Below are 20986 nucleotides of genomic sequence, written 5' to 3' on the forward strand. Positions count from 1 at the left end.
AAAAATTTAAAAACCGAAAAATTGAAAAATTGTTAAAACTGGAATATTCGAAAATTGAGACACTGGAAAATTACAAATTCAAAAAATTGAAGAATTGAAAAAATCAAAAATTGAGAAATCCTGAAACGATAAATTCAAAAAACTGAAAAATCGAAAAGTCCAAGAATCAAGAAATCGAAAAATCACGAAAAATTGAAAAAGCGAAAACCTAAAAAAAATCGAAAAATCGGGAATCAAAAAATTGATAAATTGAGAAACTGAACTGAAAACCTCAAAAATCGGAAAATTGGGAAACCGAGAAATCGAGAAGTGAAAACATCGAAAATACGACAAATCGTGAAATGGGAAATCAAAAACCTGACAAATCGAAAATTGGAAAATTCAAAAAATCGATTGATTGAGAAATCGAAAATTTAGAAATGCCAAAAATTGAAAAATTTAAATACCGAAAAATGGAAAATTGGAAAACTGAAATATTGGAAAATTGAGACAGCGAAAAAATGAAAAAATTGACGAAATGAAAAAATCAAAAATCGAAAGTTCGAGAAATCGTGAAACGATAAATTCAAAAAAACTGAAACATCGAAAAGTCGAAGAATTGAGAAATTGAAAAATCATGGAAAAATGAAAAATCGAAAACCTAAAAAATCGAAAAATTGAAAAATCGGGAAATCAAAATTTTAATAATTTAAGAAACAACTGAAAACCTAAAAAATCGAAAATACGACAAAACATCGTGAAATGGGAAATTCAAAAAAGTAAAAAATCGAAAATTCGACAATTCAAAAAATCGATTGATTGAGAAATCGAAAATTCAGAAACGCCAAAAATTGAAAAATTTAAATACCGAAAAATGCAAAAGTAGAAAACTGAAATATTGGAAAATTGAGACACCAGAAGAATGAAAAAAATTGAAAAATTGACGAAGTGAAAAAATCAAAAATCGAAAATTCGAGAAATTGTGATAGGATAAATTCAAAAAACTGAAAAATCGAAAAGTCGAAGAATTGAGAAATTGAAAAATCATGGAAAATTGAAAAATCCAAAACGAAAAAATCGAAGAATTGAAAAATCGGGAAATCAAAATTTTGATAAAATAAGAAACTGAACTGAGAACCTAAAAAATCGAAAATACGATAAACCATGAAATGGGAAATTAAAAAAACTGACAAATCGAAACGTCAAAAATTCGAAAATTCAAAAAATCGATTAATTGAGAAATCGAAAATTTAAAAACGCCAAAAATTGAAAAATTTAAAAACCGAAAAAAGGAACAATTGAAAACCTGAAAAATTGTGAAACTGAAATATTGGAAAATTGAGACACCGAAAAAATTAAAAAATTGACAAATTGAAAAAATCAAAAATCGAAAATTCGAGAAATCGTGAAACGATAAATTCAAAAAATTGAGCAACCGAAAAGTCGAAGAATTGAGAAATTAAAAAATCATGGAAAATTGAAAAATTGCATACCTAAAAAATCGAAAAATTGAAAAATCGGGAAAGCAAAATTTTGATAAACTAAGGAACTGAACTGGAAAGCTAAAAAATCGAAAATACGACAAATCGTGAAATGGGAAATTAAAAAACTGACAAATCGAAAACTCGAAAATTCCAAAAATCGGTTGATTGAAAACTCGAAAATTTAGAAACGCCAAAAATTGAAAAATTTAAAAACCGAAAAATTGAAAAATTGGAAAACAGAGACACCGAAAAAATTTAAAAATTGACGAATTGAAAAAATCAAAAATCGAAAATTCCAGAAAGCGTGAAACGATAAGTTTAAAAAACTGAAAAATCGAAGAATTGAGAAATTGAAAAATCATGGAAAATCGAAAAATCGAAAAATTGAAAAATCGAGAAATCAAAATTTTGATAAATTAAGAAACTGAACTGAGAACCTAAAAAATCGGAAATATGATAAAACGTGAAATGGGAAATTAAAAAAACTGACAAATCGAAAAGTCAAAAATTCGAAAATTCAAAAAATCGATTAATTGAGAAATCGAAAATTTAAAAACGCCAAAAATTGAAAAATGTAAAAACCGAAAAAAGGAACAATTGAAAAACTGAAAAATTGTGAAACTGAAATATTGGAAAATTGAGACACCGAAAAAATTAAAAAAATGGCGAATTGAAAAAATCCAAAATCGAGAATTCTAGAAATCGTGAAACGATAAATTCAAAAAACTGAGCAATCGAAAAGTCGAAGAATTGAGAAATTAAAAAATCATGGAAAATTCAAAAATTGCAAACCTAAAAAATCGAAAAATTGAAAAATCGGGAAATCAAAATTTTGATAAACTAAGGAACTGAACTGGAAACCTAAAAAATCGAAAATACGACAAATCGTGAAATGGGAAATTAAAAAACTGACAAATCGAATACTCGAAAATTCCAAAAATCGGTTCATTGAAAACTCGAAAATTTAGAAACGCCAAAAATTTAAAAATTTAAAAACCGAAAAATTGAAAAATTGGAAAACAGAGACACCGAAAAAATTTAAAAATTGACGAATTGAAAAAATCAAAAATCGAAAATTCCAGAAAGCGTGAAACGATAAATTCAAAAAACTGAAAAATCGAAAAATCGAAGAATTGAGAAATTGAAAAATCATGGAAAATTGAAATCGAAAAATTGAAAAATCGAGAAATCAAAATTTTGATAAATTAAGAAACTGAACTGAGAACCTAAAAAATCGGAAATACGACAAATCGTGAAATGGGAAATTAAAAAAACTGACAAATCGAAAAGTCAAAAATTCGAAAATTAAAAAAATCGATTAATTGAGAAATCAAAAATTTAGAAACGCCAAAAATTGAAAAATTTAAAAACCGAAAAAAGGAACAATCGAAAAACTGAAAAATTGTGAAACTGAAATATTGGAAAATTGAGACACCGAAAAAATAAAAAAATTGACGAATTGAAAAAATCAAAAATCGAGAATTCTAGAAATCGTGAAACGATAAATTCAAAAAACTGAAAAATCAAAAAATTTAAGTAACATTTATTGTTGTAAAATTTGGAGACGACGTCATTCCATTGTTGATGTTTTACCATCTCTTAAAATATATATAAAATGTGACATCAATAGATCATTAATTACAACTCTAAACAAACTGAAAAAATCCTTTTTTGGAGAACCATCCGGATATTTCAAAAAATATTCTTTTGAAAACGTCAAAAATAGCTGAATTTGATTATGAATGTGAAAATCTTAATTTTGAACGACTCTGAAAAAAGGTGGGAAAGCGGATAGGGTGGGGAGAGAGCTAAAGCGAAACTTGTAAAATGTCATTTATTAAAAATTAAATATAATATATTTAACTGTACTATAATTAGTTACTTTCGCAATGTATAATATACTAAAATAATACATCACCTTTTTTATACATACTTAAATCATTAACAATTATCAAATATCTTTGGCATTTGTAAATTTGTTTTTACAAAAGAAAAGTTGACAAATTTACATGTTGTAGATAATCACAAGTACCTAATAAGGTGACAAAACGAAAGGCCCTTTGCAATAATCGATGTTTAGTCGCGGTCTGTAAAAAGAAACACCTTGGAAAAATTACGAAAACCTCGTCACCTTATTAAATAAATCATACATAATCACAAAATTTGTATTATAATTCGATGTGTTAGTCACTTAGTGAGTTGCTATGCCTAGTAGTTGTTACATCACTAATAGTAGAATTATGTCTAGTTTTCCTGCTGCCTTCCTCCACCTCCATCGGCGGATTTATTGACTGCGACAGCGCGTTCGTCTTCTGGAAATCTATCGTGGCATAGCTCTTCTTGGACTTGTTCGGACTCTCGGGCGTGACCTGAGAGGCCGCGACATCACTCTTCCCCGGGTCCAAATCCAGCTCGGCGTAGTTGACCTCGTGCACGGCGAGGTAGAGAGCGGTCGGCGTCTGCGGCACGCTCGGCAACGGGGTGTCGATGCTGGACTTCAGCAACGGCCTTAAATGTTCTAGTTCTTTGGTGTCAATGTTGGCATAGCAGTGCCTCGAGTCCTCGTCGCTCCCGTTCCCCTCCTTGGCGGCGGCGTCCACGTTCATGTACAAGTGACACGGACTATCCATCACCGTGATGTAACCTTCAGCGGGCACCGTCGCCGTCGGCGACGCCACCAGCCCCAGGTTCGCGTAGTTCGGCAGCCCCTCCTCCACCGTACCCGAGTTCGTGTACTCCGCCCCCAGGCTGCCGCGCTTGTTGTTGTTGTGCTCCTGCGCCGAGTCGGGCGGCGGCGACGCCCCCGCGGGGCTCAGCGGCCCGTTGCTCGTCAGCGAGCCCGGGCGACTCAGACTGGGGTGCGGGCGCACGCTGTTGGGGGCCGCCACGGGGTTGAGGTAGCCCTCGGGCTGGGACGGTATGCGTCTTTGTACGGGCGGGCCGGTGCAGGCCGCCGGGACAGGGAACTCCGGGTTGATGACGCTCACCCCCATGGGGTTGGCCTCGTCGCTGGAGTTGCGCACGATGTGCTGCTGGACCTTGTTGAACAGCTGCTCGGCCTTGCGGCAGCGGAAGGCGTAGATGCCCTGGCCGGTGGGGCACCTCCGGCCGCACTCGAAGCTGAAGATCTCCGAGTCGAAGCCGTACTTCCGCAGGGAGCGCAGCGGCCATATTGTGGGGTTTTTGCCTCTTTGGTATAAGACTAGTTCGGTTTCGGTGACTTCTAGCTGCCCGGGACTGACTAAATCGCCTTGATCGTTGACGTTCGACACCTGGAAGATGTTCGGGTGCTGGTCGTTTATGTCAGGCTTGCTGCTAACACAACCCATTTTGTACCTAGGGTGGGTGGGTTAAACGGGGCGGGTTGGTAAGGGGGGTACTTACAATATTCTATTAAAGCTTGTTCTCGTGGACACTTGGTTTTATAGTCATGATTTGCGTGGATTTCTTTGGTTTTGGGGGGTTATTACATTTTGCGGTACGTTACGGGTTTCTTTGGTTGAAAATTACTTTGGTATTGGTTTCTTTCACATAATAAAATCAAAAACGTCAGACGTTTGCTAATTTAACGCCATTGTGCTTTTCTTGAAAGATACATGGATGGCTGGCGGCTGTGACACATCTCTGACAGACACGGACTGTCGGGCCGTTGCCAACATGCTAAAATAAATATTTCATTACCCTAGATTCAAACGAGACAATTTATCGGAGATAAAGGTGGGACAAAGCGAAAATACATCAATTTATCATTCATTTAATGCGGTTTAAGACCACCTGATATAATCACTGTTATTTCGTTTCACACCTATTTATCCATATTATCACAAAGTAAGCTCAACAAACCATAATTTTGTGTTTTTTTGATCAATTTTTTTCAAAATTGACACATAAAACTACAATAAACAAGAATTTACTTCTATTTCTCGCGATTATTTGAAGATGTATTACAAAAATTCGTAAATCGACAATTTTCCCCTCTCAAATGGATCCACTTTTGACGTTTTGAACCATTTTAGTGCGACTATTTTTTGAATTTTTTCGGTTGATTGAAGAGATATTGCAAGACGATTTTCAGATCAAAATTTTTAACGTTTTCAAAAGAACATTTTCTGGAAATTTTTGAATTTCATTTTCTATATCTACGAAGTATCGCCCAAAAACTCGCACTTCTTTCTTCTCATCAAAAAAACTGATGACGTCATTTCACAATCTTGTCGACTAAATCTGACTTGAAATGTGTCAAAAGTGGACAATTTATTTTGGAAAGTGGGCAAGTTGGGAGTGGTTTTGACAGATATGTGTGCAAAATCCTTGTTTTATGTAAAACAAGTTCTCAAGTAATCGTACTGGTGTGTGGGCGTGGCTAGTAGCTGCAAAGATAAAACTGATTTTGACAAATTAGATCCCTCTAAGCAAATAGAGGTCCAGTGGGCGGGGTTAGTACCTGGTAAGATAAGACTGATTTTGGCAGATGTGATACTCTCTAAGAAAAGATGGGGTGGGTGGGTGGGGCTAGCACCTGTTTAAGATAAGAGTGATTTTGGCAAATGAGATTTCTCTAAGCAAATAGAAGACGGGTCGCCGGGGCTAGTAGCTACTAAAATAAGACGGATTTTGGCAAATGATATACCTTCTGAGAAAAGACAAGGCGGGTGGGCGGAGTTTATATTTGGTCTTGTTTTTTTTTTTTATACATAGGTCATCTTTTCACAACAAGAAACTTAGTTAAATGGTATACTTTTACAAGGAAATATGAATTTTGCAATTATGGGGCACAGCCTAATTGCAAAATCGATATTTCCTTATAGAAATTTTCTATTTTAAACATGTTTTAAGTTTCATGTTGTGAAAAGAAGTCTACACATATCGAAACAAAAAGACAAAATGTAAGCCCCGCCCACCCACCCTATCTCAATTCTGATGATTTTTTTCTATTCGTGGTAAGCCGAGGGGCGGAGCCTAATTGCAAAATCAATATTTCCTTATAGATACAAATTTTCCATGTTGAACATGTTTTAAGGTTTTTCTTCTTCTTCCCGCCCTATCTCAATTGTAATGATTTTCTTATAATCGTCGAGGGTCAAGAATTTAATGCAAAATCCTTATTATTTCTCTATAAGAATTACAACGCAAGACTTGTTTTTGAGCATCGTGTCATTTAAAGAAAACTATATATAATTAAAAAAAAAAGAGAGCCAATGATTAAGCCGCCGAGAAGGTTTTACATTTTTAAAAATGATACTTGGGACCGCGAGAAGGTTCCACATTCTAAAAAAAAAAAATTGGGGGCCCTGAGAAGGTTTTACATTTTTAAAAAACACAGTCGGGACCCCCGAGAAGGTTTTACATTCTTAAAAAAAGACATTTGGCGTCCCCGAGGTTTTACATTTTTAAAAATATCACTTTGGACCCCCGAGAAGGTCCCACATTCTAAAAGAAAAAAACATTTGGGGTCCCTGAGAAGGTTTAATATTTTTAAAAAACACAGTTGGGACCCCCGAGAAGGTTTTACATTCTTAAGAAAAGACATTTGGCGCCCTCGAGAAGGTTTTATATTTTTAAAAATGACACTTGGGACCCCCGAGAACGTTTCACCTTCTAAAATCTAAAAAAAACGTTTGGGGACACTGACAGAGTTTTACATTTGTAAAAAAGACATTTGGGGCCTCCTAGAAGGTTTTACATTTTTAAAAATGACACTTGGGACGCCCGAGAAGATTTCACTTTCTAAAAAAAAACCTTTGGGGACCCTGACAAGGTTTTACATTTTTAAAAAAGACAGTTGGGACTCCCGAGAAGTTTTACATTCTTAAGAAAAGACATCTGGCGCCCCCGAGAAGGTTTCACTTTCTAAAAAAAAAACCTTTGGGGACCCCGACAAGATTTTACATTTTTAAAAAAGACATTTGGGGCCCCCGAGAAGGTTTTACGTTTTTAAAAAAGACATTTGGCGCCCCCGAGAAGGTTTTACATTTTTAAAAATTACACTTGGGACCCCCGAGAATGTTCCACATTCTAAAGAAAAACATTTGGCGCCCCCGAGAAGGTTTTACATTTTAAAAAATAACACTTGGGACCCCCGAGAAGGTTTCACATTCTAAAATCTAAAAAAAACCTTTGGGGACCCTGACAAATTTTACATTTAAAAAAAAAACAGTTGGGACCCCCGAGAAGGTTTTACATTCTTAAAAAAAGGCATTTGGCGCCCCCGAGAAGGTTTTACATTTTTAAAAATAACACTTGGGACCCCCGAGAAGGTTTCACATTCTAAAAAAAAACCTTTGGGGACCCTGAAAAGGTTTTACATGTTTAAAAATGATACTTGGGACTCCCGAGAAGGTTTCACATTCTATAAAAAAACATTTGGGGCCCCTGAGAAGGTCTTACATTTTAAAAAACACAGTTTGGACCCTCGAGAAGGTTTTGCATTCTTAAAAAAAGATATTTGGCGCCCCCGAGAAGGTTTTACATTTTTAAAAACGAAAGTTGGGACCCCCGAGAAGGTTTTACATTTTTAAAAATGACACTTGGGACCCCCGAGAAGGTTTCACATTCTAAAGAAAAACATTTGAGGTCCCCGAGAAGGTTTTACATTTTTAAAAATGACACTTGGGACCTCCGAGAAGGTTTCACGTTCTAAAAAAAAAAACATTTGGGGCCATTGAGAAGGTTTTAGATTTTTAAAAAGACAGTTGGGACTCTCGAGAAAGTTTCACATTCTATAAAAAAGATTTGGGGCCCCTGAGAAGGTCTTACATTTTAAAAAACACAGTTGGGACCCTCGAGAAGATTTTACATTCTTAAAAAAGGACATTTGGCGCCCCGAGAAGGTTTTACATTTTTAAAAATGACACTTGGGATTCCCGAAGAGGTTCCACATTCTAAAAAATACCATTTGGGGCCCCTGAGAAAGTTTCACATTTTTAAAAAATTCAGTTGGGACCCCCGAGAAGGTTTCACATTCTTAAAAAAGACACTTGAAGCCCCAGAGAAGGTTTTACATTTTTAAAAATGACACTTGGAACCCCTGAGAAGGTTTCAAATTCTAAAAAAAACCATTTGGGGCCTCTGAGAAGGTTTCACATTTTTAAAAAACTCAATTGGGACCCCCGAGAAGGTTTTACATTCTTAAAAAAGACACTTGAAGCCCCCGAGAAGGTTTTACATTTTTAAAAATGACACTTGGGACCCCCGAGAAGGTTTTACATTTTTAAAAATGACACTCGGGACTCCCGAGAAGGTTTCACATTCTAAAAAAAAAACATTTGGGGCCACTGAGAAGGTTTTAGATTTTTAAAAAGGCAGTTGGGACCCCCGAGATGGTTTCACATTCTAAAGAAAAACATTTGGGGACCCCGAGAAGGTTTTACATTCTTAAAAAAAAGCATTTGCCTCCCCCGAAAAGGTTTTACATTTTTAAAAATGACACTTAGGACTTCCGAGAAAGTTTTACATTCTATAAAAAAGATTTGGGGCCCCTGAGAAGGTCTTACATTTTAAAAAACACAGTTGGGACCCTCGAGAAGATTTTACATTCTTAAAAAAGGACATTTGGCGCCCCGAGAAGGTTTTACATTTTTAAAAATGACACTTGGGATTCCCGAAGAGGTTCCACATTCTAAAAAATACCATTTGGGGCCCCTGAGAAGGTTTCACATTTTTAAAAAATTCAGTTGGGACCCCCGAGAAGGTTTCACATTCTTAAAAAAGACACTTTGAAGCCCCTGTATGGTTCGATCCGGGCTGGTTTGGGAGTGCAGACAAACGCTAAAGTATGTAACGCAGAGGAATAGTGTGGAACTTTGTTGGATCAAAGGACACAGTGGCAACGAAGGAAACGAGAGGGCAGATGAGATGGCGAAGCGAGCCGCGCGCATGCCCTTCTGGGGATCCGAACCGGCAATCACGCCTTCGGTCGCCCTCTCGAACGAACTCGTAAAGCAATATACCCAGAGACGCCATGAGCAGATATGGGTGAAGTTGAGCAGCTGTCGGCATAGTAGAGCTTGTATGGCGACACCAGACCGTAAGTTGACGAAATTTTATCTCTCACTTTCAAGGGACAAACTGCGTAAACTGGTAGGATTCCTTACGGGACATTACCAGTTTAACAAACATCTATATACGATAGGGGTGGTAACAGACCCAATCTGTCGTGGATGCAATGAAGAAGAGGAAACAGCTGAGCACATTCTTCGTGAGTGTCCAGCCCTAGCCTCCTACAGGGAATCCATACTAGGGGACATCTGGCCTAGTATGGCAAATATCAGGGAGTTTCCACCCTCTGCATTACTCAAGTACATTCAAGCAGTTGGGTGGCTTGACGAGTAGAGGAGCGGGAAAACACCCTGATATGGACTTGGGGAAGGTACAATGGGCCCAAAGGCGAGGCCTAAGTGCCGGCTGGCCACGGTCAGCCCCCATAAATTAAGAATCCAGAATCCAGAATCCAGAATCCACTTGAAGCCCCCGAGAAGGTTTTACATTTTTAAAAATGACACTTGGAACCCCTGAGAAGGTTTCAAATTCTAAAAAAAACCATTTGGGGCCTCTGAGAAAGTTTCACATTTTTAAAAAACTCATTTGGGACCCCCGAGAAGGTTTTACATTCTTAAAAAAGACACTTGAAGCCCCCGAGAAGGTTTTACATTTTTAAAAATGACACTTGGGACCCCCGAGAAGGTTTCACATTCTAAAGAAAAACATTTGGGGTCCCCGAGAAGGTTTTACATTTTTAAAAATGACACTTGGGACTCCCGAGAAGGTTTCATATTCTAAAGAAAAACATTTGGGGCCCCCGAGAAGGTTTTACATTTTTAAAAATGACACTTGGGATTCCCGAAGAGGTTCCACATTCTAAAAAATACCATTTGGGGCCCCTGAGAAGGTTTCACATTTTTAAAAAATTTAGTTGGGACCCCCGAGAAGGTTTCACATTCTTAAAAAAGACACTTGAAGCCCCCGAGAAGGTTTTACATTTTTAAAAATGACACTTGGAACCCCTGAGAAGGTTTCAAATTCTAAAAAAAACCATTTGGGGCCTCTGAGAAGGTTTCACATTTTTAAAAAACTCATTTGGGACCCCCGAGAAGGTTTTACATTCTTAAAAAAGACACTTGAAGCCCCCGAGAGGTTTTACATTTTTAAAAATGACACTTGGGACCCCCGAGAAGGTTTTACATTTTTAAAAATGACACTTGGGACTCCCGAGAAGGTTTCACATTCTAAAAAAAAAAACATTTGGGGCCACCTAGAAGGTTTTAGATTTTTAAAAAGGCAGTTGGGACCCCCGAGATGGTTTCACATTCTAAAGAAAAACATTTGGGGACCCGGAGAAGGTTTTACATTTTTAAAAAAAAGCATTTGGCTCCCCCGAAAAGGTTTTACATTTTTAAAAATGACACTTGGGACTTCCGAGAAAGTTTTACATTCTATAAAAAAGATTTGGGGCCCCTGAGAAGGTCTTACATTTTTAAAAAACACAGTTGGGACCCCCGAGAAGGTTTTACATTTTTAAAAAGGACACTTAGGACCCCCGAGAAGGTTTTACATTTTTAAAAATGACACTTGGGACCCCCGAGAAGGTTTCACATTCTAAAGAAAAACATTTGGGGCCCCCGAGAAGGTTTTACATTTTTAAAAATGACACTTGGGACTCCCGAGAAGGTTTCACATTCTAAAAAAAAAAACATTTGGGGCCCCCGAGAAGGTTTTACATTTTTAAAAATGACACTTGGGATTCCCGAAGAGGTTCCACATTCTAAAAAATACCATTTGGGGCCCCTGAGAAGGTTTCACATTTTTAAAAAATTCAGTTGGGACCCCCGAGAAGGTTTCACATTCTTAAAAAAGACACTTGAAGCCCCCGAGAAGGTTTTACATTTTTAAAAATGACACTTGGAACCCCTGAGAAGGTTTCAAATTCTAAAAAAAACCATTTGGGGCCTCTGAGAAGGTTTCACATTTTTAAAAAACTCATTTGGGACCCCCGAGAAGGTTTTACATTCTTAAAAAAGACACTTGAAGCCCCCGAGAAGGTTTTACATTTTTAAAAATGACACTTGGGACCCCCGAGAAGGTTTTACATTTTTAAAAATGACACTTGGGACTCCCGAGAAGGTTTCACATTCTAAAAAAAAAAACATTTGGGGCCACCTAGAAGGTTTTAGATTTTTAAAAAGGCAGTTGGGACCCCCGAGATGGTTTCACATTCTAAAGAAAAACATTTGGGGACCCCGAGAAGGTTTTACATTCTTAAAAAAAAGCATTTGGCTCCCCCGAAAAGGTTTTACATTTTTAAAAATGACACTTGGGACTTCCGAGAAAGTTTTACATTCTATAAAAAAGATTTGGGGCCCCTGAGAAGGTCTTACATTTTTAAAAAACACAGTTGGGACCCCCGAGAAGGTTTTACATTTTTAAAAAGGACACTTAGGACCCCCGAGAAGGTTTTACATTTTTAAAAATGACACTTGGGACCCCCGAGAAGGTTTCACATTCTAAAGAAAAACATTTGGGGCCCCCGAGAAGGTTTTACATTTTTAAAAATGACACTTGGGACTCCCGAGAAGGTTTCACATTCTAAAAAAAAAAACATTTGGGGCCCCCGAGAAGGTTTTACATTTTTAAAAATGACACTTGGGATTCCCGAAGAGGTTCCACATTCTAAAAAATACCATTTGGGGCCCCTGAGAAGGTTTCACATTTTTAAAAAATTCAGTTGGGACCCCCGAGAAGGTTTCACATTCTTAAAAAAGACACTTGAAGCCCCCGAGAAGGTTTTACATTTTTAAAAATGACACTTGGAACCCCTGAGAAGGTTTCAAATTCTAAAAAAAACCATTTGGGGCCTCTGAGAAGGTTTCACATTTTTAAAAAACTCATTTGGGACCCCCGAGAAGGTTTTACATTCTTAAAAAAGACACTTGAAGCCCCCGAGAAGGTTTTACATTTTTAAAAATGACACTTGGGACCCCCGAGAAGGTTTTACATTTTTAAAAATGACACTTGGGACTCCCGAGAAGGTTTCACATTCTAAAAAAAAAAAACATTTGGGGCCACCTAGAAGGTTTTAGATTTTTAAAAAGGCAGTTGGGACCCCCGAGATGGTTTCACATTCTAAAGAAAAACATTTGGGGACCCCGAGAAGGTTTTACATTCTTAAAAAAAAGCATTTGGCTCCCCCGAAAAGGTTTTACATTTTTAAAAATGACACTTGGGACTTCCGAGAAAGTTTTACATTCTATAAAAAAGATTTGGGGCCCCTGAGAAGGTCTTACATTTTTAAAAAACACAGTTGGGACCCCCGAGAAGGTTTTACATTTTTAAAAAGGACACTTAGGACCCCCGAGAAGGTTTTACATTTTTAAAAATGACACTTGGGACCCCCGAGAAGGTTTCACATTCTAAAGAAAAACATTTGGGGCCCCCGAGAAGGTTTTACATTTTTAAAAATGACACTTGGGACTCCCGAGAAGGTTTCATATTCTAAAGAAAAACATTTGGGGCCCCCGAGAAGGTTTTACATTTTTAAAAAACTCATTTGGGACCCCCGAGAAGGTTTTACATTCTTAAAAAAGACACTTGAAGCCCCCGAGAAGGTTTTACATTTTTAAAAATGACACTTGGGACCCCCGAGAAGGTTTCACATTCTAAAGAAAAACATTTGGGGCCACTGAGAAGGTTTTAGATTTAAAAAAACACAGTTGGGACCTTCGAGAAGATTTTACATTGTTAAAAAAGGACATTTGGCGCCCCGAAAATGTTTTACATTTTTAAAAATGACACTTGGGACCCCCGAGACGGTTCCACATTCTAAAAAATACCATTTGGGGCCCCTGAGAAGGTCTTACATTAAAAAACACAGTTGGGACCTTCGAGAAGATTTTACATTGTTAAAAAAGGACATTTGGCGCCCCGAGAAGGTTTTACATTTTTAAAAATGACACTTGGGATTCCCGAAGAGGTTCCACATTCTAAAAAATACCATTTGGGGCCCCTGAGAAGGTTTCACATTTTTAAAAAACTCAGCTGGGACCCCCGAAAAGGTCTCACATTCTTAAAAAAAGACACTTGAAGCCCCCGAGAAGGTTTTACATTTTTAAAAATGACACTTGGGACCCCCGAGAAGGTTCTACATTCTAAAAAATACCATTTGGGGCCCCGGAGAAGGTTTCACATTTTTAAAAAACTCAGTTGGGACCCCCGAGAAGGTTTCACATTCTTAAAAAAAGACACTTGAAGCCCCCGAGAAAGTTTTACATTTTTAAAAGTGACACTTGGAACCCCTGAGAAGGTTTCAAATTCTAAAAAAAACCATTTGGGGCCTCTGAGAAGGTTTCACATTTTTAAAAAACTCATTTGGGACCCCCGAGAAGGTTTCACATTCTTAAAAAAGACACTTGAAGCCTCCGAGAAGGTTTTACATTTTTAAAAACGACACTTGGGACCCCCGAGAAGGTTCCACATTCTAAAAAATACCATTTGGGGCCCCTGAGAAGGTTTCACATTTTTAAAAAACTTAGTTGGGACCCTCGAGAAGGTTTCACATTCTTAAAAAAAGACACTTGACGCCCCCGAGAAGGTTTTACATTTTTAAAAATGACACTTGGGATCCCCGAGAAAGTTTCACATTCTAAAAAAAAAAAATTTGGGGCCACTGAGAAGGTTGTAGATTTTTAAAAAGACAGTTGGAACCCCCGAGAAGGTTTTACATTTTAAAAAAAGACAGTTAGGACGAAAAGTTTTGACGGGTGTGCATGCAAAATTCTTATTTTTTACAACAAATTACCAATTGAAATGAGTTCTTCAGAAGTAATAATAATAATATTAGTAATCATACTGGCCAAAGGAAACTAAGTACTTATATTACAAAAAGAAAGCTAATGATTAAGCCCCACCCACCCACCCCAGTCTCGGTTCTGATGAACTTTTCATTCGTCGTCAAACCAAGCGGCGGAGCCTAATTGTAAAATTCATATTTCCATCAAAAAATTATTATTTCAAGCAAAGTGTAAGTTTCTTGTTTTAAAAAAGCGACGACTTGTATTGTATTAAAAAAAGGTAACTGTACCTTAAAAAGATTTCAAATTCGTAACCTATGGATGTTAACAATTTTTTTTTGAAAATTAGTTGAAGAGATTTCGCAAAAAGAATTCCAGATTTATAATACTTAGTTTGTGTAGAATTATCTACCGATTGACTATTTTTTCTTGTCGAATTTTTTAGTTATTTGAAGAGGGTAAAAGAATTTCAGATTCGTAATCTGATTAGTTCCTGTATAGCTTGGCCCTATTTTGCTCCCAAATAGTAATTTTCAACACTTTCAAAAAACATTTTGCGAAATTTTTGGAAACGAATTTCACGATTATTAGAAGAGATATCGCCGTAGTCTGCGCATTATTCTCTATAATTTAATATTTTTTCCGTTTATCGAGAGCTCAGGTTTAAAAAAAATCGAAATTTTTGGAAAATTTTTAGTTTAGTTGAAGAAATGTAGCAAAAGCATTTAGATTTGTAACTTGACGAAATTTTTTTGTAGTTAAGCTTTTTTTTCTGCTTCACTAGAGCCACTTTTAATATTTTCAAAAAAAATTTTGGAAAATATTTTTCAGTCTATGCGGTAATTTTTTCTTCTCAGTCGCAGCCGTTTTGAACGGCTTTTGAAAAAAAAACTTAATATTGTTTTCTACGTTTCTAGGATATTTGTAGACGTATCGCTGTAGTAGTTTTTAACGATTTCAAAAAAGTTTTTGGAAATTTTTGGAAACGAATTTCTCGATTTTTTAGAGTTATCGTTAAAAATATTTTAGAACCGTAATTTGCGTGTAATTCTCTAGAATTACTAGGCTTGACTAGGCCACGTTTAAAAAAAATAGAAATTTTTGGAAAAGTTTCATCAGCATTTGTTTGCTCAGTTGAAGTGATAGATAGACATAAGTACATAAAAATCATTTCAGATTTGTAATCTGCGGAAAATTCTTTGAAAGTTAGCTCTTTTCCCGCTCCACTAGAGTCACATTTCATATTTTCAAAAAAATTTTGAAACATTTTTGGAAAATATTTTCTCACTTTCCTCGTTTGTACCTACGTATATGTATAGGAAGAGATATTATATAAATGACTTCAGATTTGTAATCTGCGGATACATACCTAATTCTCGATAAGCCATCCATTTTTCGGCTTGAATAGATCCATTTTTAATGTTTTTTAAAAAAGTGTTTGAAAACTTTTGTAACTTTTTTTCTCCCATTATCCGCTTAGTTGAAGAAATTGCGCAATAAGATTTCAAAATTTAGAATTCTCTGTTGATTAGATCTTTTTCTTTTCTCAAATAGAACCATTTTGATCATATAAAAAAAATGAGACTTTTCTATCTTTTTTCTTCCATTTCTTGGTTATTTGAAGAATGGAAACATTATTAGTTCTTCTATCGGTTGGCACTTTTTTCACCTCAAATGGCCATTTTCAGCGGTCTCACGAAAAATTTTTGGAAATTTTTTGAAACGAATTTCCCGATTATTTCATGAAGTATCGTAAACAAGATTTCAGAATCTGAATATGCGCATAATATTCAACAAGCTAACAAGTTTTTTCGTTTGAACAAAGTGATGTTCAAAAATAAATGAAAATTTTGGTCTCAAACAAAGCCATTTTAAACGTTTTTAATAACATTTTCGGTAATTTTTGGAATTTTTTTCTCGCATTATTGGCTTAATTGGAGTCTCTTAACGATTTCAAATTTGTTTCACTTAAAGTTAAAAAAATTTTGAAAGTTACCAATGAAACTATTTTTTCAAAGGAATTTTCCTCCTATTTTCTTTGTGTTCTAATTTTAGAATTTACAACAGTACCTAAATAACAGGTAAACCAAATCAAAATTAAACACATAAAGTACTTTAGTTTTGACCATTTCAAAAACTCAAGTACGCGACAACACGTATTAAAACTCCTTCAAACGATAATCCGGCTCTAATCCGATCGATTTTCGCCCCTAAAACCCCCGCCCTGAACCTGTGACGGTAATTGGTTCGGCATTTTTGTCCAGTTAATTCCACTGGCTATCACATTAGTGGCAAGAATTGGCCAGAGCTATGTACGTCTCTTTTACGCACTTTCCGTATTGGTTTGTACGCTAAACAAATATCTGCAATTCCCACTAGAGAAAATCTATGCGACTATTGGTCATCGAGCAACAGGTTGCTTTGTTCTTATTCGCTGCTGTCGCCGATTAACCACTCCTACCTGGCTCGTAGTAAGCAGCAGGTGCGAACTTTGCATTACTGGCACGTTGGCGCTGTGGTGCGGTTTCTTCTTCTTCTTTTCCGTCGAGGAAGACGAAGCACTTTAAAAATTACGTTTTTGATCCGATCTTTCAGGCGATTATCTGCGGATCTTTAATTAGCGAGCCGCTGGAATAAACGAGAGTTTAATGGAATTTAATCGTTCGATTTTTAAAAGGAAAAAATGATGAATTTCATTATTTGCGATGAAAAGTCTTATTTACGACTTAAAGTTAAATACGGGTGCGTTCTAACAATTTTTTTTTTATTTTCAACGGCAAAAACCGTTCAAAACGGCTCTTTTAAAAAGAGCTAATTTATAAAGAATTCTAAACAGACTACAAATCGGTTCCAATATTTTTTGGACTAAGCTACATATGTTAAAAAATGTTCAGTCATTACTTATTTCTGAAAATTACTTTATTCAATTAGAAAAACTTATTATTATCTGTAGATTAAGATTCTGAAAATAAAAACGACCAACCTATAGAAGAACTAATAGTATAGAAGTACGAATCTGAAATCCTTTTACCGATACCTCTGCAAATAACCGAGAAATGCAAGAAAAAATAAAAAACTACAAACACTTTTTTTGTTTAAAATCTAATCAACAGAGAATTCTAAGCAAGCTATAAATCTGAAATCCTTTTCCGCGATTTTTTCAACTAAATTTTTCTTGAAAACATTAAAATTATCAATACGTTAGATATAAATCTGAAGTCATTTATGTAATATCTCTTCCTATATGAACAGCAAGCGAGGAAAGTGAGAATATATTTTTCAAAACTTACTCAATCTTTTTTTTTTTGAAAATATAAAATTTTCCAAAATTTTCATTTTTTTTAATGACTCTAAAGTCCGTTTAGCGAGACCTCTCCAAATAACTTAGAAGCGCAAAAAAATAATTTCCGAAAACCTTAGAGTCTTCGGAATCTTCGAAGTCTTCAGATTCTTTGGAAATTTCAGCTTTTGAAATACTCAGAATTGCGAGCTTTTGGAATTTTCAGAACCTTCAGAATCCTTAATAGAGTGTTTAGAATCCTACAATATTCGGAATTTTTGGAAACTTTAAAATCACTAGTGTCTCAGAATATATCTACGGAATTTTCTAAATTTTTTAAATTTCTGGAACTTTTGGACTTCTTATAATTATCAGAATCTTCGGAATCGTCAGTCTTTGATTTTTTTTTGGAGTCTTCAGACTTCCAAATAGTGTGATTCTTTAGAATCTATCTTCATTCAGAATCTTCAGAAACTCCAGAATCTTTCGAATTTTACCCTTAAAATAAGTATTCACAATCTTGTAAATCCTCAGAATCTTAGAATCTCTGGAATTTCTAGTCTCGGAATATCCGGAATTTTTTCAAAATTTCTGAAATCTCTGGAATTTTTGGACTCTTTATAATTTTCAGAATCTTGGGAATCTTCAGTCTTTGGAATTTGCAATCTTCCAAATACCTACTGTGAAATTTCAGAATTTTCGGAATCTTTACAATCTTGAGTATCTTCATTCAGAATCTTCTGAACCCACATAATCTTTCGAATCTTAACGATCTCTGGAATTTATAAAGTCTTGGAATATTCCGAATTTTGGGAATTTCTGGAACCGGTGAAATCTTTGAAATATTTGGAATCTTCAAAATCTCCAAAATCGTCAGAAACTTTAAAATATCCAGAATTTTGGAAATCTTCAGAATATTAGAATCTCTAGGATCTCTGGAATTTCTAGTCTCGAAATATCCGGAATATTTAGAATTTCTGAAATTTCTAGTCCAGGAATATCAGGAATTTTAGAAATTTCTGAAATCTCTGGAATGTTTGGACTCTTTATAATTTACAGATTCTTCGGAATCTTCAGTCTTTAGATTTTTTGGGGCCTTCAATCTTTCAAATAGCGTGAAACTTCAGAATTTTCGGAATCTTCATAATCTCCCGAATTCACAGAATCTTTCGAATCTTTACAGTCCCTGGAATTTCTAAAGTCTCGGAATATCCCGAATTTTTGGAATTTCTGGAACCGTTGAAATCTTTGAAATATTTGGAATCTTCAAAATCTCCAGAATCCTCAAAACCCTTAATATATCCAGAATCTTGGAAATTTTCAGAATCTTAGAATTTCTAGTCTCGGAATATCAGGAATTTTTGAAATTTCTGAAATCTCTGGGATGTTTGGACTCTTTATAATTTTCAGAATCTTCGGAATCTTTAGTCTTTAGATTTTTTGGGGTCTTCAATCTTTCAAATAGCGTGAATCTTCAGAATTTTCGGAATCTTCAGAATCTCCCGAATTCACAGAATCTTTCGAATCTTTACAGTCCCTGGAATTTCTAAAGTCTCGGAATATCCCGAATTTTTGGAATTTCTTGAACCGTTGAAATCTTTGAAATATTTGGAATCTTCAAAATCTCCAGAATCCTCAAAACCCTTAATATATCCAGAATCTTGGAAATTTTCAGAATCTTAGAATTTCTAGTCTCGGAATATCAGGAATTTTTGAAATTTCTGAAATCTCTGGGATGTTTGGACTCTTTATAATTTTCAGAATCTTCGGAATCTTTAGTCTTTAGATTTTTTGGGGTCTTCAATCTTTCAAATAGCGTGAATCTTCAGAATTTTCGGAATCTTCAGAATCTCCCGAATTCACAGAATCTTTCGAATCTTTACAGTCCCTGGAATTTCTAAAGTCTCGGAATATCCCGAATTTTTGGAATTTCTTGAACCGTTGAAATCTTTGAAATATTTGGAATCTTCAAAATCTCCAGAATCCTCAAAACCCTTAATATATTCAGAATCTTGGAAATTTTCAGAATCTTAGAATTTCTATTCTCGGAATATCAGGAATTTTTGAAATTTCTGAAATCTCTGGGATGTTTGGACTCTTTATAATTTTCAGAATCTTCGGAATTTTCAAACTCTTCAGATTTTTTGTAGACTTTAATCTTTCAAATAGCGTGAATCTTCAGAATTTTCGGAATCTTCAGAATCTCCCGAATTCACAGAATCTTTCGAATCTTTACAGTCCCTGGAATTTCTAAAGTCTCGGAAAATCCCGATTTTTTGGAATTTCTGGCACCTTTGAAATATTTGAAACATTTGGAATCTTCAAAATCTCCAGAATTCTCAGAACGTTTAAAATAGTCAGAATCTTTGAAATATCCAGAATCTTAGAATCTCTGGAATCTCTAGTCTCGGAATATCTCGAATATCCGAAATTTTTAGAATTTCTGGAATTTCAAGTCTCGGAATATCAGGAATAATTGAAATTTCTGAAATCTCCGGAATTTTTGAACTCTATAATTTTCAGAATCTTCAAAATCTTCAGTCTTCAGATTTTTTGGAGTCTTCAATCTTTAGAATCTGGTATCTTCATTCAAAATCTTCCGAATCCACAGAATCTTTCGAATCTTTATAATCTCGGGAATTTCGAAAGTCTCGGAATATCCCGAATTTTTAAAATTTCTGGAACTGCTGAAATCTTTGAAATATTCGGAATCTTCAAAACTCCAGAATCTTCAGAAGCTTTAAAATATTCAGAAATTTGGAAATTTAGTCTCGGAATTTCAGGAATTTTTTGAATTTCTGGATATTTTAGTCTCGGAATATTCAGAACTTTTGAAATTTCTGAAATATTTGGAATTTTTGGACTCTTTATAATTTTTAGACTTTCGGCATCTTCAAACTTTTCAGGTGTTTTTTGGAGTCTTCAATCTTTCAAACACCGTGAATTGTTAGAATTCTCGGAAACTTTAGAATTTAGTATCTTAATTCAGAATCTTTCAAACCCACAGATTCTTTCGAATCTTTACAAACTCTGGAATTTCGAAAGTCTCGGAATATCCCGAATTTTTAAAATTTCTGGAACGCTGAAATCTGAAATATTCGGAATCTTCAAAACTCCAGAATCTTTAGAAGCTTTAAAATATTCAGAATTTTGGAAATCTATAGAATCTGAGAATTTCTAGTCTCGGAATATCAGAGATTTTTTGAATTTCTGGATTTCTAGTCTTGGAATATTCGAAACTTTTGAAATTTCTGAAATCTCTGGAATTTTTGGAGTCTTTATAACTCTCAGAATTTTCGGAATATTCAAAGTCTTCAGTTTTTTTGGAGTCTTCAATTTTCCAAATAGTGCGAATCGTTAGAATTTTCGAAATCTTTAGAATCTAATATCTTTATTCAGAATCTTCCGAATCCACAGTCTTTCGAATTTTTACAAACTCTGGAATTTCTAAAGTCTCGGAA

At 35.4% G+C, this 20986-nt stretch overlaps 1 protein-coding gene across 1 annotated transcript; it reads right to left on the reverse strand.

Moving 5' to 3' along the window:
• Window positions 1–3281: 3281 nt before the first annotated feature.
• Window positions 3282–5106, reverse strand: LOC135136493 (fibroblast growth factor receptor substrate 2). The gene is made up of 2 exons (XM_064065790.1): window positions 4848–5106; window positions 3282–4799 (listed from the first exon to the last, which is right to left on the reverse strand). The coding sequence occupies exon 2, from the start codon at window positions 4790–4792 to the stop codon at window positions 3647–3649; it is 1146 nt and encodes a 381-aa protein (XP_063921860.1). The 5' UTR covers window positions 4793–4799; window positions 4848–5106; the 3' UTR covers window positions 3282–3646.
• Between the last annotated feature and the right edge of the window lie 15880 nt (window positions 5107–20986).

The sequence above is a fragment of the Zophobas morio genome, unplaced genomic scaffold, assembly GCF_036711695.1.
Source record: "Zophobas morio isolate AGI-343-1 ecotype UQ-CSIRO unplaced genomic scaffold, CSIRO_AGI_Zmor_V1 ptg000026l, whole genome shotgun sequence".
Lineage (NCBI taxonomy): Eukaryota > Metazoa > Arthropoda > Insecta > Coleoptera > Tenebrionidae > Zophobas > Zophobas morio.